Consider the following 21,136-nt stretch of genomic DNA (forward strand, 5'->3'; position numbering starts at 1 on the left):
TGTGTGTAATGCAATTGCAGCTCCATCTGTAGCATGCGGACAGAGTGTTGTGCTGTTAAGGCTTTTTGAGACTCCTGTGACTTTTAATTAAATATTTCTACTTTGCAGGATCAACCCCTATTATTGCTTTCTCTTGATTCCAGCTGTAGTTAATTAAAAATTGCCCCTTCAAATTTTCCCCTGTCGATTTTTTCCCCATAGTGAAATGGGAGGAAAATGAGGGGGAAACACACTGCCTAGCATCATCCATGACTACATTCTACTCAAATATCCTGTTGATCCCAGCTGTGGTTAATGAGTAATTGCCCCTTCAATGGCTCTGAATTGCCCACTGTCAATTTATTTTCCACAGAGAAACAGGAGAGGAAAATGAAGGGAATCCATGGCTATACTCTACTCAAACATATTATGACCTCACAAGGTATCTTGTGATCTCCTTGACTCCTCCTGACTGGCCAAGTATGTCCCAAGTCCTGTGTGTTCACTTCATTTACTTCTAGGTTGATTCCTCTATCTATGTGCATCCAGCTACCATCTGCCTGGGTGCCAAGACTCACTCAAGCCCGCAGTGGTTCCAGAACGCAAGGCCTGGGGAATAGCAGGTAAGGACTTGACTGCCACCAGGACAAGATGAGGTAGACTTGTGAGGAACCTCTTGGACTTTGATGGGAGTCCAGTGCAACTAATGTGAGTCTAGACCAGGGCTGTTCAACTTTCACCCTTCTTCAGATGTTGGCCTACGACTCCCATAATCCCTGGATATTGGCCACTGTGGCTGGGGATTATGGGAGTTGTAGTCCAAAAACAGCTGGTGGGGGACAAGTTGGGCAGGCCTGGTTTAGACAAACAAGGGCACATACAGAGCTGGCCTCTGGACCTTCCTTCTCATGAAGACAAATCAGAGCATAACTGGAACATTTCAAGTGGGGATGGTTTGGCTTGATCCTCTCCCCTTGATTAGACCAGAGGAGCCCAGCCTCAGGTACTCCAGATGTTGCTGAACTACAACTCTTATCATCCCGCCACAATGAATTGGAGCTGGGGATGATGGGAGTTGTTCAGCAACATCTGGAGTACCCCAGGCTGGGATCCCCTGGGTTAGATCTGGTTGGGTTATCTCCCTCCTTCCTGCAGACTCAAACCCCAGGTGTGGTCAGTTACTTAAAACAACCGCAACCAGGAATGGTTGTTATCTGGGCCTCTCAGACCTTGGCAGAGCTGCCACCAGCTTCCTATTAAAACTGGAAGGAAGCACAGCCTCCACTATAAGCAGAGAGGGGCAATCCAAGCACTGTGCAAACAGCCATGTTTGTTTATTCACATGTTTGCTCCATTCCTGTAGAAAGCAAGGTGTGTGTGGTGGGGAGAGCTCTAATCTTTTACAATAAAAGCAGTACACAGAGGAGTGGATCAGAATCCTCCCCCAAGACTGAAGGCTGCCAAATGCCTTGCGCACACTAGGGATGTGCACGAAACTGATCAGAGGCCCTTTTACAGGCCTCTGAAGAGGTTCAAACACTGGGGCAGGGTTCGGAGTTTGAAGCCGGGGGTGTGTGTCACTTTAAGAGCAGGGGAGGGTGCACTTACCTCTCCCCCTGCTTTCCTCTCAGTATCCGTAAAAGCCTTCGGGGCGGCAGTGTACCTCCCTGCCACACCCCTTCCCCCTTTTCGGCCAGAAGTGGCTGGAAGTACTGGGCGCGCATGCACGCATCGTGAGCGCGCATGCAGGTCAGATTTGCACACGTGCACCTGGTACTTCCGGCCACTTCCGGCCGAAGAGGGGGAAGGGGCGGCAGGGAGGTACACTGCCGCCCTGAAGGTTTTATGGAAACCAAGCGCCGGCGGGGAGAACGCACGGGGAGGGGTAAGTGGACCCTCCCCTGCCCTTAAATTGACACCCCCACCGCCTCGAGCCACCCCCGTCGGGTTCCGTGCACATCCCTAGTGCACACTCTCTCCCGCTCTTCCACCCCTCGCCTCTTTAAAGCAGGGGGCAGGAGGCATCTTGCTACCTTGCGGGCACCACACTGCTCTACTGCCTGAGTCGACTGCCTCACCTCGCCCCATGGGAGCCCCCCCCCACCGCCTCCCCCACCTTACCAGCTTGTGATCTCTTCTTGCAGACACTTATGAAACCAAGACCAGAAGAGAGCCAGGCTGGGAGAAAAGTGCCTAATGCGATGGAGTGCAGGGAGGTAAGGCAGGGCAAGGGAGAGGGTTTGGCTCCTCTCCTCCAGATGGACCTTTCATTGTTCATCCTCCTAGTCAGAGGTGCACCTCAGTCATTTTGGAGCCTGGACCTCAAGGCCTTTGGAGGCCCCGCACCCTCCCCTGCAAATTAAGCATCATCGTGCTCTGCCTGGCGATCACACCACCCAGGACAGACTAAAGAGGATTTGGGGGTGGCCCATGGGCTGTGGGGGCCCTGGGCTTTGGCCCCAAAGTTCGGGGTCAGCTCGCCTCTGCTCCTAGTTCCTGCAACTTCCCCTGCTTGGTATAGGAACATACGAAGCTGCCTTGTACCGAGTTAGACCATTCTTCCATCTAGCTCAGCATTGTCTACACAGATTAGCAGCAGCTTCTCCAGGCTTGCAGGCCAGCCAGAGTGCTAATGAGCACGTTGCTAACTGAGCAAAGTGGCACCTTTTAAAAGTGGCAATTCTCTTTATTTAGCAGGGGAGAGCAACAGGCTCTATCCATCCCCAATACAGCATCCCTCCAGTGGCTGTTGCTCATGTCTATCTTATGTATGTTGGTTTTTTAGATTGTTAGCCCTTTTGGGACAGGGGGCCATTTTATTTCTATGTATGTATGTATGTATGTAAACTACTTTGGGAACCCCACCTTTTTTTCTTTTCTTTTCTTTTCTTTTTTTTTGGTGAAAAGCGGTATATAAATATTCGTAGCCTTTGGAGCGTGTGCCAAGCCGAGCTGTAGGCAGCTGCTGATTGGGAGTCAAGAGATTAGCACGGGAGACCAAGCCAGTAAAAGAGACTGCCGCTGCTCAAACATCCCAACATGAACAGGAAGGCTTTAGAGTCCTTCCAGTTGAGGAGAGCCAATGGCCGACAAAGAGGGGACAAGCCATTCCAGTGCTTGGGAAATTGTAGGGCATCAGGAGTCTTGAACCAAGGGCTGTGGGCTGTCCTTATTCCCTGCACCACCAAGGGAGCTATCATTCTGTACTCGTCTATGCTGCAGCACCACCTTCATAATAGCTGGAGCTGGTACTACGCTCTGCTGTGCTGCAGCGCCACCCTGGCTGGAGGTGGTACTGCTACTGTGCAGCCCCGGTGACCTGAGGAACCAATATGGACTCAGCTGGGTCTCTGTATAAGTTGCTTTGGGCCTGATGTGATGACTCCCATGGGGATCGTGGAGGAGGATTCCTCAGATGGAAGGTCCAGAGCAGGGGGAGCAGGTTGAAACTCCAATTGACTCAGCAGAGCCAGAGCTGACAGGCCTGCAGGCCCCTCTGCCTCCTTCCCTCCCTCCTCCTGATGAAGCCTCAGAGGCCGATGAAATTGAGGTGCCAGCTCCAAATCTCCGACAGTGACACTTGGCCAGAGTACAGGCTCAGAGGGAGAAATGCCACAGGTCGGAGAGGCTGGCCAGAAGGAACAGGTGTTCTAGCTCTGAGCTGGCTGCATCTCCCTGACAAGGCCCAGCTGCCAAGATGGGTGGGGCTCTCAGCACTCTGCCTATTTAGAGCAGCCTGAGAGCTGGGTCTGTGCTGGAAACAACGTCCGTGGTGACCAGCCCTCACCATGAGCGACCTGGAAATCTGGACCTGTTTATTGTGCCTGACCCCGATTTGTGTTCACCCTTGATCCTGATGATGGTGGAATCCCTGGTACTGACTTCTCGCAACGTTTTGTGACTATGCTTTGTCCCTGTCCCTGTCTGTCAGCTCTCCCTTCCCCTCTGAAAACAGTGGTTTTGCAGCTGCTGGGCAGTTGGCCAATGCAGGACATTACACCTGAATCCTCAGTCTCATCTGCTTCCGGTAGAGACTCTTCCCGGCCCTGCCTATACTGCAGGGGCGTATCTAGGGTGGGGCAGGCAGGGCACGTGCCCCGGGCGCCACTTGAAGGGGGGAGCCATTCTTAAAAATTAAAAAAAAAAGGCTGCCGAAAACAAAATTGCCACTGTGCATGCTCAAATGGCCTCTGTGAGGCCCTAGGCCATGCCAGGCCTTGCAGAGGCCATTTGAGCATGCACTGCGGCCATTTTGTTTTCAGCGACCATTAATTTTTTTTTTTTTTTAAAGGCCACCGCACATGCTCAAATGGTCCCTGCGAGGCCATAGAGTCCAGTGGGGGGAGGGGGAACCTTTGCAGACTCCCCACACATGGCCTTTAGGAAGCCCCCCCAAAGGGGCTACAGGTTATATATATATATATATATATATATATGCCACTGTACACATATTTAGTTTAGCACTAAGTACAGAGAATCAGGGCTTGTGAATACTGAGCTGAAGCTTATGACCTAGGATTGTATTCATTTGCTCTTACTTTGCTTCTTGTGAAAAGTGCGTTAAATGTGATGTCTTAATAATATGGCTATTAATGGTGAGTTTGTCTTTGAATCAGTGTGAAATCCTTAGTATTAAGGCCCACTGGGAGTTTCTTGCTCTCTTTCTCTCATTTAAACTGTCTTTATGAAATACTAGAATATATTCGAAGTAGTGACACAGTTTACTCTGCATATCCTTTAATTATTTTCAGAGTATCGGGAAAAGGCAAATTCTCCATTTATTTTTAAAACTTATTTAATAGTGATGCTACAATGCATAGTAGAGAATTAGACAGGCACTTCTGTTTAGTTTTCCAAGTACACCTCCACATAGTATTTGGATATTTCATGAGCCCCAGCATACTGAAATTCGTAGTTTTCCAGCATTTTTTGGTCTGGCTATGTCCACTGCTAAATAGTTTTTGAAATCTTAAAAGATTAACGATCTTGACTTGTATTTTTGAACTGATATTATGATAAAGTTATCTGAAAGATGGGTGTCAGATGTTTGGACAGGGAGAGCAATTTCGGTGCTTGCCCTAGGCGCTATTTTCCCTACATACGCCTCTGCTAACTGATCACTAGCCTCTCTCTAACCATGGTCTTTGCTTTGGTCCTCTGATTCCCATCATGTGCCTAAACCAGTGCCTGGCCACCTGTGACTACATCTGCTGCCTTGATTCTTGTCTGCCTGCACTGAAATGGACCCCAACCTATGCTGACTCTTCTGGCTCTGGGCAGTGTGGTGTTTTTTTTTTGGTTAATCCATTCCTTGATCCAGGCCAGCTTTTGGGTGGGACTTGAGTTACTTGTATTCTAGTCCTGGAGCAGAGGTGGGGCTTAAAAACAACATCCACCCAGCCAGCAGCAAGAGCATGGAAAAGCAGTCTGCACTTGCCTCTCTGAGCATAATATCTATTTCACTCAACTGTTCATATTCCTGATTCTACTCCACTGCCTTGTCCTTGCAGACCACCACTATTTTCTTCTGGATTCAACAGGCAGAAGTCTCGACTGCCCAGAGCAATGCTCAGAGGCGTAACTAGGGAAAACGGCGCCCGGGGCAAGCACTGAAATGGCGCCCCCCCACCGTGCCCCCCCCCGCCAGCCCCCCAACATACTACATTATACTTAGGTTTTTCCTCACAAGCGCCCGCTGCCGCCGCCAAGCCAGGCCACTGACTGGCCGCCAGGCGCCAGCAAAGCAATGGGGGGGCGCAGGCGGCGTGGAAGGGACCGCTCGTGGGGAAGGGGGCACCGACATGATCCCTTGACTGCTGCAGCGCTGCTGCACTGAGCAGGAAGCATTTGTATTAACAAAAATTTTAAAAAAATTTGGTCATGGCAGCGCCCCCCATGTGACCAGAAAAGATGGCGCCCGGGGCACGTGCCCCCCCTGCCCCCCCTATAGTTACACCTCTGGCAATGTTCCATTCTCCAGCCCTGGGGACTTGCTCTGCACAAGCTGTCGGTTGCCAGCTCTAGTCCCAAGAGCTCCTGGTACTTCCGCAGCAGCACAGAGACATGGATGCGCCAATGTGGTTGCCCCTGCCGCTGCCACCTCGGCCCACACATGCCACAGAACACCTGGGGACAGAACGCACCAAGTGCCAAAGGTGGTCTTGGAGGAATACTCTGCAAGGCTGAACGTGTATAAGTCACTGGCCATACTCCAAGTCAGGCTGTGCCTCCATCCACACAGATCCCTCCAGATACTGTTCATGAGGTGCCATGTTCTCTCTGCTAGAGCAAGCGTTCCCAACATTGGGTCTCCAGATGTTGTTGAACTACAACTCCCATATTCTTGGCGGGAGGCCATTGTGGCTGGCGATGATGAGGACTGTAGTTTGGGGTCCCAAGATTGGGAACCCCTGTGTTAGAGGTTCAAATTGTCATTAACCAGAGCAGGATCTTTTCTGTAGTGGCCCCTAAGCTGTGGAGTTCCCTTTCCCCTTTGAGGTCAGGTAGAAGAACTCCCTCCCTTCCTTTTGGAGAGGATTCGAGATCTGCTTTTTATGAAGCCTTTGTGCTTAGTTTTAGGTGCTGTTATCCCTGGACTTCTGGGTGGAAATCCTGGGCCTCCACACCCCCTGGGGGGCCCCCACATCCTCTTTAGTCTGTCCCGGGTGGTGTGGGTGCCACACCACTAGCCTGCGCTGCACAGGGCAGCCTAGTGTGACTTCTGCTTTAGAGACAGAGAGGGGAGGGGGAAATAAATATGTGGGATGGGGATTTGTGAAGCTGCAGGTTGAAACATTTCTACTAATGCATATTTGCATAAATATACCTGTTTTATAGTCTTATGTTCTTGTGAGTTCAGTTGCTCTTTGTGCCCTCAAGAACCCAGGTGTTAAAAATACTGTGTGTGTCATGGTGTGTGTATATATAGGGGGATGATGCTTAACTTGCAGCGGAGGGGTGGAAGCCTCTAATGGCCTTTAGGTCCAGGCTGCAGAACTATTTAGGGGTACAACCTAACGGTGCCTAACGGTGCAGCGGAGAAATGACTTGATTAGCAAGCCAGAGGTTGCTGGTTCGAATCCCTGCTGGTATGTTTCCCAGACTATGGGAAACATACTATGAGAACATACTATTCCCAGACTATGGGAAACACCTATATCGGGCAGCAGAGATATAGGAAGATGCGGAAAGGCTTCATCTCATACTGAGCGGGAGGAGACAATGGTCAACCCCTCCTATATTCTACCAAAAGACAACCACAGGGCTTTGTAGTTGCCAGGAGTTGAAACCAACTCGACAGCACACTTTAGCTCTGGTTTTACTTGCCAGTTTTGGAGCTTCAACCCTGTGCTATTGTTTAACCTGCTGTTTTCTTTCCTTTTGTAACTGCTGTTCTGGCTTTAAATTAATTGTTTTGATTAATATTATTTGTAATGGTTGTTTTAACTGATTTTTTAATTGTTAACTACTTTGACAAGCATCATGCTGGAAAAGCAGTATACAAATACTGTAAATGAATATAATTGTGAGTGTGTGTGCACATCAATTACATATTTTGAATATTTTGTTTGTGCAAAATAAAATCATACTTCTGGATGACCTACAGATACCAAAATTTGCATGAACAATCCTGCTGCTTAAACTAGCTAAATGAACCACTTTTTATACTGGAAGAAGAGCTTGGTGAAAGTTTTAATTTCTTGAAAACTTAAATTTTTTTAAAAGAAGAAATTCTGAATATCATACTTCCCAATTACCCACAGATAGCAAATTTGCATGAACAATCCTGCCACTTAAATTAGCTGAATGCACTAATTTTTACACCAGAATATTCTGGGTGAAATGTTTAAATTTACGGGGGGGGATTTTAAAGTTGAAATTCTGAATATAATCAGCAAATTTTAACTGTTATTGGTCTCAACAGATTTTAACACGCAACAATCAGACCAGTAATTCAAAAACATCATGTCCAGAAAAGCAGAAGATCTTTCTCAGATTCAAATTTACTATGATTCAGATTGACCATTTATGATGATTGTTCAATTAAATAATGTTTGAAGTTGAAATCCTACAAATGTCAAACTGTTCTTTTAGTTCCCTTTTTGAAGCACATCAGTAAAAAATTATATGACACATATTTAATTTCTTTATCAGTGTCATCTACACAAAATGACTTTGCCCAGTCAATGATGGGTCTCACTTAGTGTGTGTGTCATTTCCCCAATCTATATTGTGCACCCTGGAGTTGCAATTTGCCATGCAAACACCTTGTATGGTTTCCCCTTTGAGACAAATAGCCATTCCAGGGGGCAGGGAGAAAGGGTTAACTTTCCTCCGCCGACACCATGATTTTGATCCAAGCTGGGAACCAGCGCAGCTTCCCTGAGCCATTTTGCCATGTACATGGGAAATCAGATCAGGGAACTCCTCCATCCTCATCCCTAGTTATTCCCACACAGTCATAATCCCTTTTTAAAAAATTATGTTTTTTTCTTGAACAACAAAATAGCTAAGATATTTGTGACTGGTTAACTGATGCCATTGGACATTCAGAATCCTCATACAAGCCTTTGACTAATCTAAGGAAAAGTCAGACTAATTACTCAGAATATAATTTCTAATTTTGAAGGGGTAAGGAGGCATTTATTAGAACACAGTGGTCCATTTTGTTCTCTTCCTCCACTAGGGGAAAAAAACCCCTCCCTTTACCGGCAACAATTATCCGCCTGACTGTCATACTGGTGGGCGGTGTTTGTATTACAATCTGATGCAAAAGGACAGTAAGACTGATGTGGTCAGCCGACACTGAGTCAGGAGTGAGTGGTGAGGTAAAGTTCTAGAAAATGGTGACACCATCCCCTTTCCCCCTAAGGCAACCTTTCCTCCTTCCTCATGCTAGCTCATGTTTTCCTGGAAAGCTCTTTGTTTGTGTGATATGCTAATCGCCGCAAATGTTATCACACAGGCAAAAATACCTCATCCAGAAGACATGGGCTAGCAAGCCAGTTGCTTTCTGTATAAGACACGGACCAAAGCACCATGGAATGTTTGCCAGTGGTCTTTCTTTCACATCTCCTCATTCCCTCTCTGGGTATTCTGTTGGGCTCTGCCTTGGCCTTTACTTTGGGGCAGGTTTCAATTTTTTTAATAGTAAATTTTGTCAGCATCATTTTTCATGGAACTAAGTGTGGCATGAGAGACACACGGAATATCTTCTGACACTTTAGGGCAGTTCACATGATTGTCATTAGGGTAGGACTGGAGACACTTCCTACCCTAATTCAGTGCACTTTCCAGATTAGCTGCTCAATAGCAGCAAAATGCTTCCGTTCAGGCAAATCGCATTCAAAACATAAATAGGAAACTGCCCAGCAGGGGGAGCAATCTCACAAAAACAAACAACCCAAAAAAACCAACAACCTTTTAAAGCCGGACATACAACGTTTTATCAATAAATCACAGCGATTAAATCCAAAACAAGGCATCGGAAATGTGAATGGCACCCTGCTGTCAGCGTAGGGACTGCGGTGTCACAACACATGAAGTGTGGAAGCACACTTCCGAGATACGCCGTGACCCCGTTGCAGGGTCTAATCTGGAAAGTGCCCATAATTCGGGAGCTAGGGGCACTCCTGGAAGTTTTTCACACCTGGCTTTTAGTTTGCATCTCCTCCAGAATATCGGCCAAGCCCAAGACTTGCATTTTGGGCAGGATAAAACTATGTTAAATAAAACAAAACAAAACAAAACAAAATAAATTTACCCTGCAATCCCTGCAAGCTATCAGGGAGCACCTCAGGGCGTAACTATAATAGAGCAAGGGGAGCCAGTTGTCTGGGGGGCCACTGCCTTGCCCCACCCCCCGAGGTAAGTCACATGACTGACTCCCCCAGCCACGCACTCGCCCGGGCTTCCTTCAGTTGTATTCCTCCTCCAAAATTGATGTGAGTGTTAAGACCTGGAGCTACCAGAACAGCATGTCTTTCTCTAGTACCATTAATATGACTTGCATCGTCCACAATTTACAAAACCTTAAAAACACACACACACACAAACCCGAGGATGATGTTATTGTGGCACATAGGTTTTTCTATATCTCTATCTATATCTATATCTATCTATATCTATATCTATATCTATATCTATATCTATATCTATATCTATATCTATATCTATATCTATATCTATATCTATATCTATATCTATATCTCTTTGTGACCACTATTCAGCCTCATTTAAGATTTCTTTACCTCGTGAGTTGATCTTCAGTGGAGGGGGGGCATTTTAAAATCTTGTCTCTGGGCCCACTCCAACCTTGCTATGCCCCTACTTCACACATAATTCGGGGTTTTCATCGCATGTTAAGAGTGTAGCCCAATTTATATCCGGGGTACAGGAGCGCAGCTATAACTGAGTGAAAGGGTTCAAAGAACACGGGCCTCCAGCTCCTGAGGGCCCTCCTGCTCCACCCCTCCCTATTTTCTTCATTATCTCCCTCACTCCAGGGGGCTGCCGGAGAGAGAGGGGTGAACACGAGCCTCCTCTCCCCTAGCTACGTCCTTGCCGGGGTTAAAAAAATAAAATCCACTTTTTGCATCATTTTGGGGGTAAAGCCTCTCAGTAAACCCAGGGTAAAGCTGTCTGGGAAAGCTCTTGATTTTAGATCATGTGTTAGATAAAAACAAGGTCAGAGGCGGGTGTGGTGTTTGGGGTCAATCCATTCATTCCTTGATCCAGGCCAGCTTTTGAATGGTGCTTTAGTTCCTTATATTCCAGTCCTGGAGTAAAGGTGGGGCTAACAAAGCTCTGAAGGCAGACTGCACTTGCCTCTCTGTACAGAATATCTGTCTCATTAAACCGTTCATGTTTCTGATTCAACTCCGCTGCCTTGTCCTTGCTGACCACAACGGTTTCCTCTGGATTCTACAGCAGGGAGCTTGCTCATCAGTCAAGACCCAGCGGGGGTCAGGACAGGAGGTCCACACCAGGCGCGGAGGGAGGCTGGCAGCAGCCCGTTTTCGGCTGCCACGGCCCCACCCCCATGCCTGACATCAGACGCAGGGGCAGGGGTATGACTACTATTAGGCAAGGGGAGGCGGCTGCCTGGGGCCCCCCATGCCTCGAGGGGCCCCCAGAGGCAAGTCACATGTGAAGTGTGTGTGTGTATGTGTGTGTGTGTATCAGCGAGGGGCCCGTTTTAAAATTTTGTCTCTGGGCCCACTCCAGCCTTGTTACGCCCCTGCGCAGGGGGCTGGCTAGCCAGGGTGGAATCTGGGGAGGATCTTGTTTTTATCAAACAAGTGATCAGCAGCTGCCATGTTCCTTTCCCACAATGCCCTGATGGAGCATTGCTCCCGGGAGGGGGGAACAGTGTCCCCCAAGGCGTCCCCAGGAGGGCACTTTGCCAAAGTCCCCTTCCGACCTAGACCGAGTCCTGGCTTAACTTCTTAGGCTTCTTTCCCAATCAAAATTTCCTCCCAGCATCTTTCACACCCAGGGCGGCCGCTTTCCATGAGGCAGGTGGAGGCAGTAGCCTCAAGAGCAGGAAAGAGTTTTTTGGGGGGGAGAAAATGCTGGGGTGTGTGTGTGCCACTGCAGATGCCACCCCATTGTCCACAACTGCTGCCCTTCCTTGCACCACTGGGACGCACTTATTTCCCCTTTCCTTGCCCTGCTGGGGCACGTCTCTTCTTCTCCCTCACCCAAGCTGAGCTAGGCATGCCCCTGCCACCACTGCCTGGCTTACTGGCATAGTCTGAGAGCGCCTGCATGTTGCTTCTGCTGCCTTGGCAGCATGGCCTGAGAATGCTGAGGACCCACCCACAGGGGATGGGAGGGCCATATTCTTCTTTGCCTCCGGCAGCCAAATGTCATGGTCCACCCCTGTCTCCTATCCAGGAGGTGTAAAAGTACTGGGTCAATGTATCTTTTCCCCCATAGTGGAGAAAAGCATCTGCATGATCCCCAACGCACCTTCTTCTGTGTGATCCCCACCGCACATTAAGGTCATCTGAGGAGGTTTGTCTCCAGTTACCACCAGCTCGTCTGGTGGTGACTCAGGAGGAGGCCTTCTCTATAGTCGTTCCGGGGCTGTGGAATGCGCTCCCTATAGACATTCGTGGCTTAACATCTTTAAAAGTAAAGTGTGCCATTGAGTCAGTGACAATTCCTGGAGACCACAAAGCCCTGTGGTTTTCTTTGGTGGAATACAGAGAGGGGTTTACCATGGCCTCCTCCCGCACAGTCTGAGATGATGCCTTTCAGCATCTTCTTATATTGCTGCTGCCTGATATAGCTGTTTCCCATAGTGTCGGAAACACATCAGCGGGGATTCGAACTAGCAACCTCAACAAGTCATTTCCCTGCTGCGCCATTAGGTGGCTTTACCAGTCTTTAAAGGAGCCCTTAAGACACGCTTTTTGGGCCAGACATTTAGTAATCTCTGAATGTTTTAAATTTTAAATTGCTGTTTTAATTTTTTAACGGTGGCGATCTTTGAATGTTTGACATTTTATTTTATTTATTTATTTATCATATTTCTATACCGCCTGATATGTACATCTCTAGGTGGTGTACATAATTAAAACTATTATAATTGTTGAATAATTGGTTTTATTCTGTTTTTATTGGGGTTTTTTTAAAAAAATAAACTGCCTAGAGCCTTTGGAATCAGGTGGTATATAAATTAAATAAATAATCAATAATCTGGAAGAGGAGCTATTTTGAGATGACAAACAATATAAAGGGGTAGCGTTAAGCACCTATTCCCTCATGATGATGCTTGATCAAATTCAGAGCTGCCCACAGCTGCATTTTCATTTTTTGTAAAGATGGGAGCCAGTCCACATGCGACCAGTTCTACTCTAAATGCACATGCGTGATCTGTGCTCAAGCAGTCCCTCCAGAACTGCCTTGCATGATCTCCAGACTGCCTGAGAGCCAATGCTCCCTTTCTGAGGCTGTGCTGTCACTCTCAGCAGAACAGGGGTATACATCTATTTCTCCTCCCAGTCTCTAACTTATCTTTCACTTTCCTTGTAAGTGGCTTAACTCTGGCCACACCTCACTCTCCATCACACTGAACAGCCTTCAGCTCAGACCAATTTGCACAGTCAGTGCCTGATTACTGGGTTCTTCTCTTTTAAGAAGCTGGCATCCAGACCACGTTACTCAATAGTACTACTCAGGAGTTACTTTACAGGACCACCTAATTTCAGTAGTACTACTCGGGAATAATTTAACCAGGATCAGTGTTCTCTCTATTTTTTTTCATCTGTGAATGAGTTTTGTTCTGGGTGGTGGTATCAAGGCATGTGCATTCTTGTGCATTCAGAGTGGGACCTTCCTGATTCAACCTAAAATTAACTGAGTGGACATCAAAAAATGTGTGAACGCACGCACACGCATATGCCGTAGAGGGAGCACTGGTCAGGATGCCAGCCCCTTAGCTAGCTCATCTTTTGAAAAACACTGGCCTCCCAACCTTATTCCACCGACCCCCTAGGGTTACGTCCGCTATCTGGATCTGGTCTGAAGTTACACATGCTTGCTTAATTTTGTGCTAGATAATCTTGGCCTGCTCTACCAGACAGATATCTGCCTTTTTTCCCAGGTGGTCAGAATTCCAGAATTGTCTGTGGAAGGGGAGGGTTCCCCCTTGCATCCATCCCCAAGGCTTTCAAAAGTGGTCCCCGCAGAAATGGGTTTAGTGTCCATTACCTGGAACACAAAACAGGTGCACTGCTGTACATTTCATTTCATTTCATTTATTTTTTTAAAATTTTTTATTTAACATTTTTATCTTGCTCTTTCTCCAAGGACACCAGAGTGGTGTACATGGTTATCTATATCCTCACAACAACCCTGTGAGGTAAGTTAGGTTGAGAGAGAGAGAGAGAGAGAGAGAGAGTCACCCAGTGAGTTTTGTGGTTGAATGGGAATTTGAACTCGGGCCTCCCTAGTTTAAGTGTGTCCATGTCTTGTTTCCTTCTGCTATTTTTATTAGCAACACTCTTCTGATCATCACTGCATTGATTCATTTTATATATTTCAAACCAACCTAGCTGCTCTTCCCAACACCTTCTGCTCCCAATGAGCCAATGATCCTCTGTCCTGCTCATTAGCCTATCTTTGCCTGCTGGATCTCTTTCAGCCGAGTTTCTGGTAATCTCCCTGGCTGTGCCATTCTCTCTCGCTGATTCCCCCACCTCCCACTGTTTCCTCTTTGCTCTGGATTGCAATGCAAAAAAGCTGCGTCATTTTAGACTCATCAGTGCCTCTCACTCCAAGGGCCGCTAAATAGAATTTGAAAAGAGACGGCCCGGTTTTCAATCCACAGGAGACCTCTGGTTGCAGCAAGGCCAGCTGTTAAATATGATATTGGATCTGGCTTGATTTGAGGTTTGCTTCAATTTTACAACGATGCTGAAACACAGACAAGAATTCGGCTCCCTGTCTGTTAGAAAAGCTGCACGGCAGCTCTAGAATGATTCGGATGTTTTTTATATTGCCCCAAACTAGCTAATAACCAGGGCAGCTTGCAGCCGAGTCTGCACTTGATTTGTATAAAGGCTCACACGTTTCAGGTCTTGGACCACAAATGTTCCACGATAGGCCTGAAAACCAGGGTGAGCTCTTTGGGGTTAGTGCTACCCTAACCATTTCTTCCTGCCCTTCTTTCCATTCTGTCCTTGCCTGGCCATAATCTTGGATTCTCCATGTCAAGCACCTTCAGCCATCCCAAACTCTCCGACTCTCTTAAAGGACACTGACGATGATTTGTTCAACATAAAAAAACTGCCTTAGTCTGAGTCAGGCCATTGGTCCATCTAGTTCAGTATTGTCCGCTCTGATTGGCAGCGGCAACAGCTCTCTGGAATCTCCCGCAGGGGCTCTTTCTCAACACTTAACTGAAGTGAAGTGTGCCGTCAAGTCGGTGCCGATTCCTGGCGACCACGCAGAGCCTTGTGGATTTCTTTGGTAGAATACAGGAGGGGTTACCATTGCCTCCTTCTGTGCAGTATGAGATGATGCCTTCCTATATTGCTGCTGTCCTGATATAAGTGTACCAGCGGGGATTCGAACCGGCAACTCTGCTCCTTTAACTCCGAAGTTCCCAACTTTCGGTCCCCAGATGTTGTTGGACTACAACTCTCATCATCCCCAACCACAATGCCGTGAATGTGGGGAGGAGGGCTGGTCATGTGGAAGCAAGCATGAATGGTCCCCCTTTGCTAAGCAAGATCCACCCTGGTTTACATTTGGGTGGGAGACTACATATGAGCACTGTAAGATATTCCACTTCGGGGATGGAGTCATAGCTCAGGGGCCTCTGGTTCACTCCCTAGATCTCCAGGTAGTGCTGGGAGAGACTTCTGCTTGGAGCCTTGGAGAGCCATTGCCAGTATTTAAAACAGTTTTGTTTTTGTTTTTCGTTTTTATCCATGCTGCTAGCCACCTTGGGGCTTGCCAGCACATGGTGGAATACAAATGTACAAATAAATCAATGGAGTGCTGGCTCCTTAAGAGACACATTTGGGAGAAAGTGGGGAGAAGAAGAAGGATATACTCTGACCAATGCTAATCAGCAGTCTAAAGTGTGCACACAAAAACATCTCAGTCATCAGATCTCTAGCTTTGCACCCTCTCTTCAAGTTTCGCCTGTAAGGCGGTCTAAAAAGCATGAAAAAAACTGAAATTTCAGATTTCAGCACAAATACTCGATCTTTCACAAGTCAGGAGCTGCTCCCTTTGAATAAGAATACTGACACATGCCCGGATGCGATAGCTGCATCGAAGGCTCTCCCCAGCCCGCTTTTCCAGGACAGGGGTTCCCAACTGGTGGTACTCCAGATGTTGCTGAACTACAACTCCCATCATACCCAACTACAACTGATTGTGGCTGGAGATGATGGGAGTTGGAGTTCAGCAACATCTGGAGTACGACCGGTTGGGAAGGAACCTGAAAAGGAGGGCAGGCAAAGCAGGACTCACTGCCCAGAGAGAAGGGAACAGGACAGGCTGTCCATACAGGGATGCTGCCAAGATATGGAGGTGATACATGTATTTATTTTATTTGTTAAATTTATACCCCGCCTGTCATTAAGAAAATCCCAAGGCGGCTGGGGTAGATGGTCACACCAACCCTTTGAACAGCTCGAACGGCAACCCTCTGCTCTGCACCTGGCCTCATCAGAAAGCAAACTGCAGCCCTTTACCACTTTGCAACTTTGCACCTGACAATTCAACCAGCAGCTCTTTTAAACCATAAGAAGTGTCAAATCTCCCCCCCATGTGCACCCACCAGAGAAGCGAAATTTGCTGCCTCTCCCCTTTTATAGTTTCTGGAGATGATCGGCAAGAGTGCTGACCTTTAAACTTCCTGGAAGGCCTCACTTTAGTTCATGCTGGCAGAAGAAACACTCCGCAAGCAAAAAAGATGAGTCTAATTAAACCGCGATGCAAAGATTCTGGGCAGGCCCTGAATGCTTCCCAATGTCCTTGCAGATGCAGAGCTGGGTGTTAAAGCTTTTGTAATGGCCAGGGACTCTGCAAAGATGCCCGATTCTGGTATTTGTGCTGCAAGAGATACAGAAGGGATGTTGGCAAAAGGGTGTCGAGCTCCCACAAGGTCAGGTCTGCAATTGGCCAGATTTAAGAAACGGCAGCCACGGTGGCCAAAGCGGGGATAGTATAGCCCAAGATAGCCTGTAGGTCAAATTCCAAAGTAGTGCATGACCCAACTGGGGCAGTCAGTGGTGTCATCTGGGGAGCGGATGCTCATTATGATTTTTGACAAACTCTATGCCACCTAATGGCGCAGCAGAGAAATGACTTGATTAGCAAGCCAGAGGCTGGCTGCTGGTTTGAATCCCCCCTGGTATGCTTCCCAGACTATGGGAAACACCTTTATCGGGCAGCAGCGATATAGGAAGATGCTGAAAGGCATCAAAGGCAATAGTAAACCCCTCCTGTATTCTACAGGGCTCTGTGGGTGCTAGGAGTTGATACCAACTGGATGGCACACTTTACCTTACTTTACGTCCCTAGAGAAGGAAAAGAGGTGCCAGCATGGCAAGATTTTCAGATTTCAGTGTGTTCTCATGCTTTTATTGTCCTGATCATCAGGCCTGCAGTGGTCAAATGGGCAATGGTGTTTTAAAAGATTTAAGAAGTTTTTAAAAAACTATTATAAAATTTTATCAATGTTGGTTGGAGGGATGGGAGGAAAGATTGGCTGGAACGTTCTCCAGAGATTACTCTATGAAGAGAAGACAGCCATTTGTTCATTGTTACCCATACGCTACCCTAAGCCTTTGCTCTATGCAAAAATAACTGCAGTTTTACCATAAGCATTTGGGGGTAAGGAGGAAGGAGGAGTGATGATATAGAGGAAGTTGTAAGTGCAACAATGCTATCCCCTTGTTTCCATCTCTAGGAGGGTAGACGTTGCCCCAAATCACTACGAGCATTTGTTCCCTGAAATGATACTGCTGGCCAGAATGTGTGGGCCTGAAGCAAGTGGTAGCAGGAACGGAACAGAAGGAAGCAAGCCCCCTGGCTGGCAGATCTGCTCAGATTTGGGGAACCATGCCTGAAAGTAGGACCCTTCCAAGGGTGCTGCAAACTGGGGTCATCATGGCCTCAGGCCCCATGCTCAGAGAAGCCCTGCAGAGTGCTTGGACACCCTCCCACTCTGGCCCCACCTCACCAGCCTGTGGCCACCAGAAGCCACTTGCAATGCCAGGAGCATTGTCTCTCTCTCTCTCCCCCCTTGCTGGGCTGTGTTTCTTTTTAGGTTGTGATCCCTTTGGGGACTGGGAGCCCTTTTCTCATTCCTTTTGTCATGCAAACCTATTTGTGGACTTTCTCTTTGCTGAATATAATGATGAGGGCGCTTCCAAGCCCTTTTCAATTCCTTTTTTCTTTCTGGTTCTATACTCAGAATGCAATTCTGGGCTCCCACTAGCCAAAGGCTGAGTCATTCCAAAAGTCGAGAGAGAGATTTCCAGCCATTAAGGAACATTAAGCCCTTTTGTTAAGCCCCTGATCACCCATCTGTTGCCAGGTGATAGGTCTATTTACAGTAATCAAGGCAGCCAAAATTCATAACAAAATTAATCAGCAGTTGGGCATCTCTTGTTTCCATGTGGATCTCTAGGATCTCAGCAGTTGGGCATCTCTTGTTTCCATGTGGATCTCTAGGGTTGTGGGGTGGGGGGCAGCGGTTCCCAACCCTTGGGTCCCCAGATATAGTTGGACTACAGCATCCCCAGTTGCAACATCTCCAGTTGCAACATCCCCTGCTAACTGAGCAAAGAGGGATCTTTTAAAATGGTTAATTTGAGCAGGGGGAGAGCAACTGGCCCTCTCCATCCCCAGCACAGCATCCCTCCAGTGGCTGTTGCTGGGGTCTGTCTGATGTTTCTTTTTTAGATTGTGATCCCTTTGGGAACGGGGGACCATCTTATTCATTCATTCATTCATTCATTCATTCATATCTATATAAACTGCTTTGGAAACTTTAGTTGAAAAGTGATATATAAATATTAATGGTATTGTATTTTATTGTATTCCATTGTGCCTGGGGATGTTGGGAGTTGTAGTCTAACATCTGGGAACCCAGGGTTGGGAACCCATCCAGCTTTAAGGCAGATGCTGAGGGACAGCGGGGCTGTTCACACCACCCAGTCAATAAGACCTGTCTGACCGTGTAAACAACAACAACAACAAAAAATAAACATGAATAAATTGGAGTGGACTGTTGACTTTGGGCCCTCCTTGTTGGCTTCCTAGAGGCATCTGATTGGCCGCTGTGGGAAGCAGGAGGCTGGACTGGATGCATCTTTCGGCCTCATTCAGCCGGAATGTCTTTTCTTATGTCTCCCAGGTCCCCACCCTGATGCAGAGAACAGAGTGGATTTCATGGCACTCCCTGAGTGGCCTTCAACAGATCACTGTCTATTAGCACAGTAATGGGGAAATTGCACACATTCAGTTGGGGAGCAGCTATAGCTCAGTGGTAGAGCCCATGGTTTTCATTGCAGAAGGCCCCAAGTTCAATCTGTGGCATCTCCAAGCAGGAAAGCCTCTGCTGAGTTTTGGGAGATATGTTTGTATTCAGTGCATGGGAACACTGGAAACTGCCTTATACAGAGTCAGACCATTGGTCCCTCCCTGGCAGCATCTCCAAGATAGGGCTGAGAGAGATTCCTGCCTGAAACCTTGGAAAAGCTGCTGCCAGTCTGTGAAGACAATACTGAGCTAGATAGACCAATGGTCTGACTCAGTATATGGCAGCTTCCGATGTTCCTAGCTCAGTATTGTCTACCCAAACTGGCAGCAGCTCTCCAAGATTTCAGGCAGGAGTCTTTCCCACCCCTCCTTGGAGATGCCAGAGACAGAACTTGGGATCTTCTGCATGCAAGCATGATCTGACCCAGCATAATGGTGCTTCCTGTGTTCACATGTTACCTGAACTCTTTGGAGGGATGGCAGGGTCCAAAAGGGGGGAGGGGAGACAAATCAGTTTATCTGCAATAGCTGGATGCCCATTTTTTGCCACAAACAACTTTGCTTTTTTCTAAATGGGAGCTTCCCTCTGTGAAGATTACTTAGCCTGCTATGCCATAGGAAGAACACAGGAGGAAGCTGCCCTATACTGAGTCAGACCATTGGTTCATCTAGCTCAGTATTGTCTGCACACACTGGCAGTGGCTTTTCCAAGGTTGTAGGCAGGAATCTTGGAGATGCCAGGGAGGGAACTTGGAACCTTCCGCATGCAGATGCTCTTCCCAGAATGGCCCCTGTTGGAGATGAACTTCCAGTGCATCGACCTTTTGCACCAACTGTCCTAATGACCACTAGGGCCATTGGGAGTAGAGACAGTGAGTCAGGGTCTCCCTACCTGTCCCTACTCCATGACCCCTGAACTGACTCTGCAGCACTTCCTGTGCTGAGTCACAATCCTTCCTTTCTTCCTAGAGAGCAGATGGAATTTAAACACATCTCTCTCTCTCTCTCTCCTTACCTATCCATTATGTAGTCCTTTAGATTAGAGATAGGTCTTTCCTATCTAAGTGTATTTAACCAATCAATATTTAGTGTTTAGTCATACAAGGATCTCCATGTCTTTTCTCTAAAGAGCTGCAATATCCAAACCATCCTCTGCTGCCTACTCTGTAACTGGAGTGTGTGCTCATTCCTGCTGTTTTACCAATTGTGGGTAAAAATCCACAACCTCTAACAGCCCCACCCCCTCAGGGGGATATCTTACAGTGCTCACAGATCTAGTCTCCCATTCAAATGCAAAGCTGGGCAGACCCTGCTTAGCAAAGGGGACAAGTGATGCTTGCTACAAGACCGGCTCTCCTCCCTCCTCCCGAATCCCACATTCCTTCCAAGGCATCAAGAGCGACTACATGAGCCCAGACTGCCACTAAGAGGCATAAAGGAACAGCTCCTCCTCCGGAATCCGGTGCCCTGGCGATGGGGGGACAGTGTTGTTCCCAGGCACTGACACTCCTGAACCAAGGGCGAACAGAGCCGTCACTGTTCATCCCGGCTGCTGAACAATACAGGCTGAGCCGTCAGCTCAGGGAAATGCACCGTAATCTGCAGAGTTCCTCGGAGGAACAGCTTGTGCCTCTGGCCAGGTTGGACTGCCAGCTCAGCACCACGCAGAGCAGGGCCTCTTCTCCGTGCTGCCACAGCCCTCCTTTGGGGCTGCCTGCAGCAATGCCGAGGAAATGGCCCGATGCATGTGGGGAGCAGAAAGCGGCTCCCACCAGGGGCGTAGCTAGGGGAGAGGGTTCGCCCCTTTCTCTGGGGGCCCCCTCAGAGTGAGGGAGATAATGGAGGAAATAGGGAGGGGTGGAGCTAGGGGACCCTCAGGAATCCCCTTAGCTAAGCAGGGGCCACCCTGGTTTGCATCTGAGGTTTCAAGTTCCCTCCCTGGCAGCATCTCCAAGATTGGGCTGAGAGAGACTCCTGCCTGCAACCTTGAAGGAGACGCTGCCAGTCTGTGTAGACAATACTGAGCTAGATAGACCAGTGGTCTGATTCAGTATATGGCAGCTTCCTGTGTTGTTCCTATGTAGGTAGGATGCTTGTCCTACCCAGTTCATAGTAGTGTGAACAAGCCCATGATGTGGCATCC

General features: G+C 47.9%; 1 protein-coding gene across 2 annotated transcripts in view; it reads left to right on the top strand.

Annotated features, from left to right (window-relative positions):
* The first annotated feature begins 484 nt into the window (after positions 1–484).
* Positions 485–21,136, top strand: part of MKLN1 (muskelin 1) — a 165,785-nt gene continuing 145,133 nt past the window's right edge. The window contains exons 1-2 of one of the 2 annotated variants that reach the window (XM_053254258.1): positions 485–602; positions 2,124–2,195. In XM_053254258.1, the coding sequence (XP_053110233.1) occupies positions 2,176–2,195 (20 nt within the window). In that variant the 5' untranslated portion in view covers positions 485–602; positions 2,124–2,175. The remainder of the gene's footprint in view (positions 603–2,123; positions 2,196–21,136) is intronic. The other variant, XM_053254260.1, reaches the window with a different exon arrangement.

The sequence above is a fragment of the Hemicordylus capensis genome, chromosome 5 (genome assembly GCF_027244095.1).
Source record: "Hemicordylus capensis ecotype Gifberg chromosome 5, rHemCap1.1.pri, whole genome shotgun sequence".
Classification (NCBI taxonomy): domain Eukaryota; kingdom Metazoa; phylum Chordata; class Lepidosauria; order Squamata; family Cordylidae; genus Hemicordylus; species Hemicordylus capensis.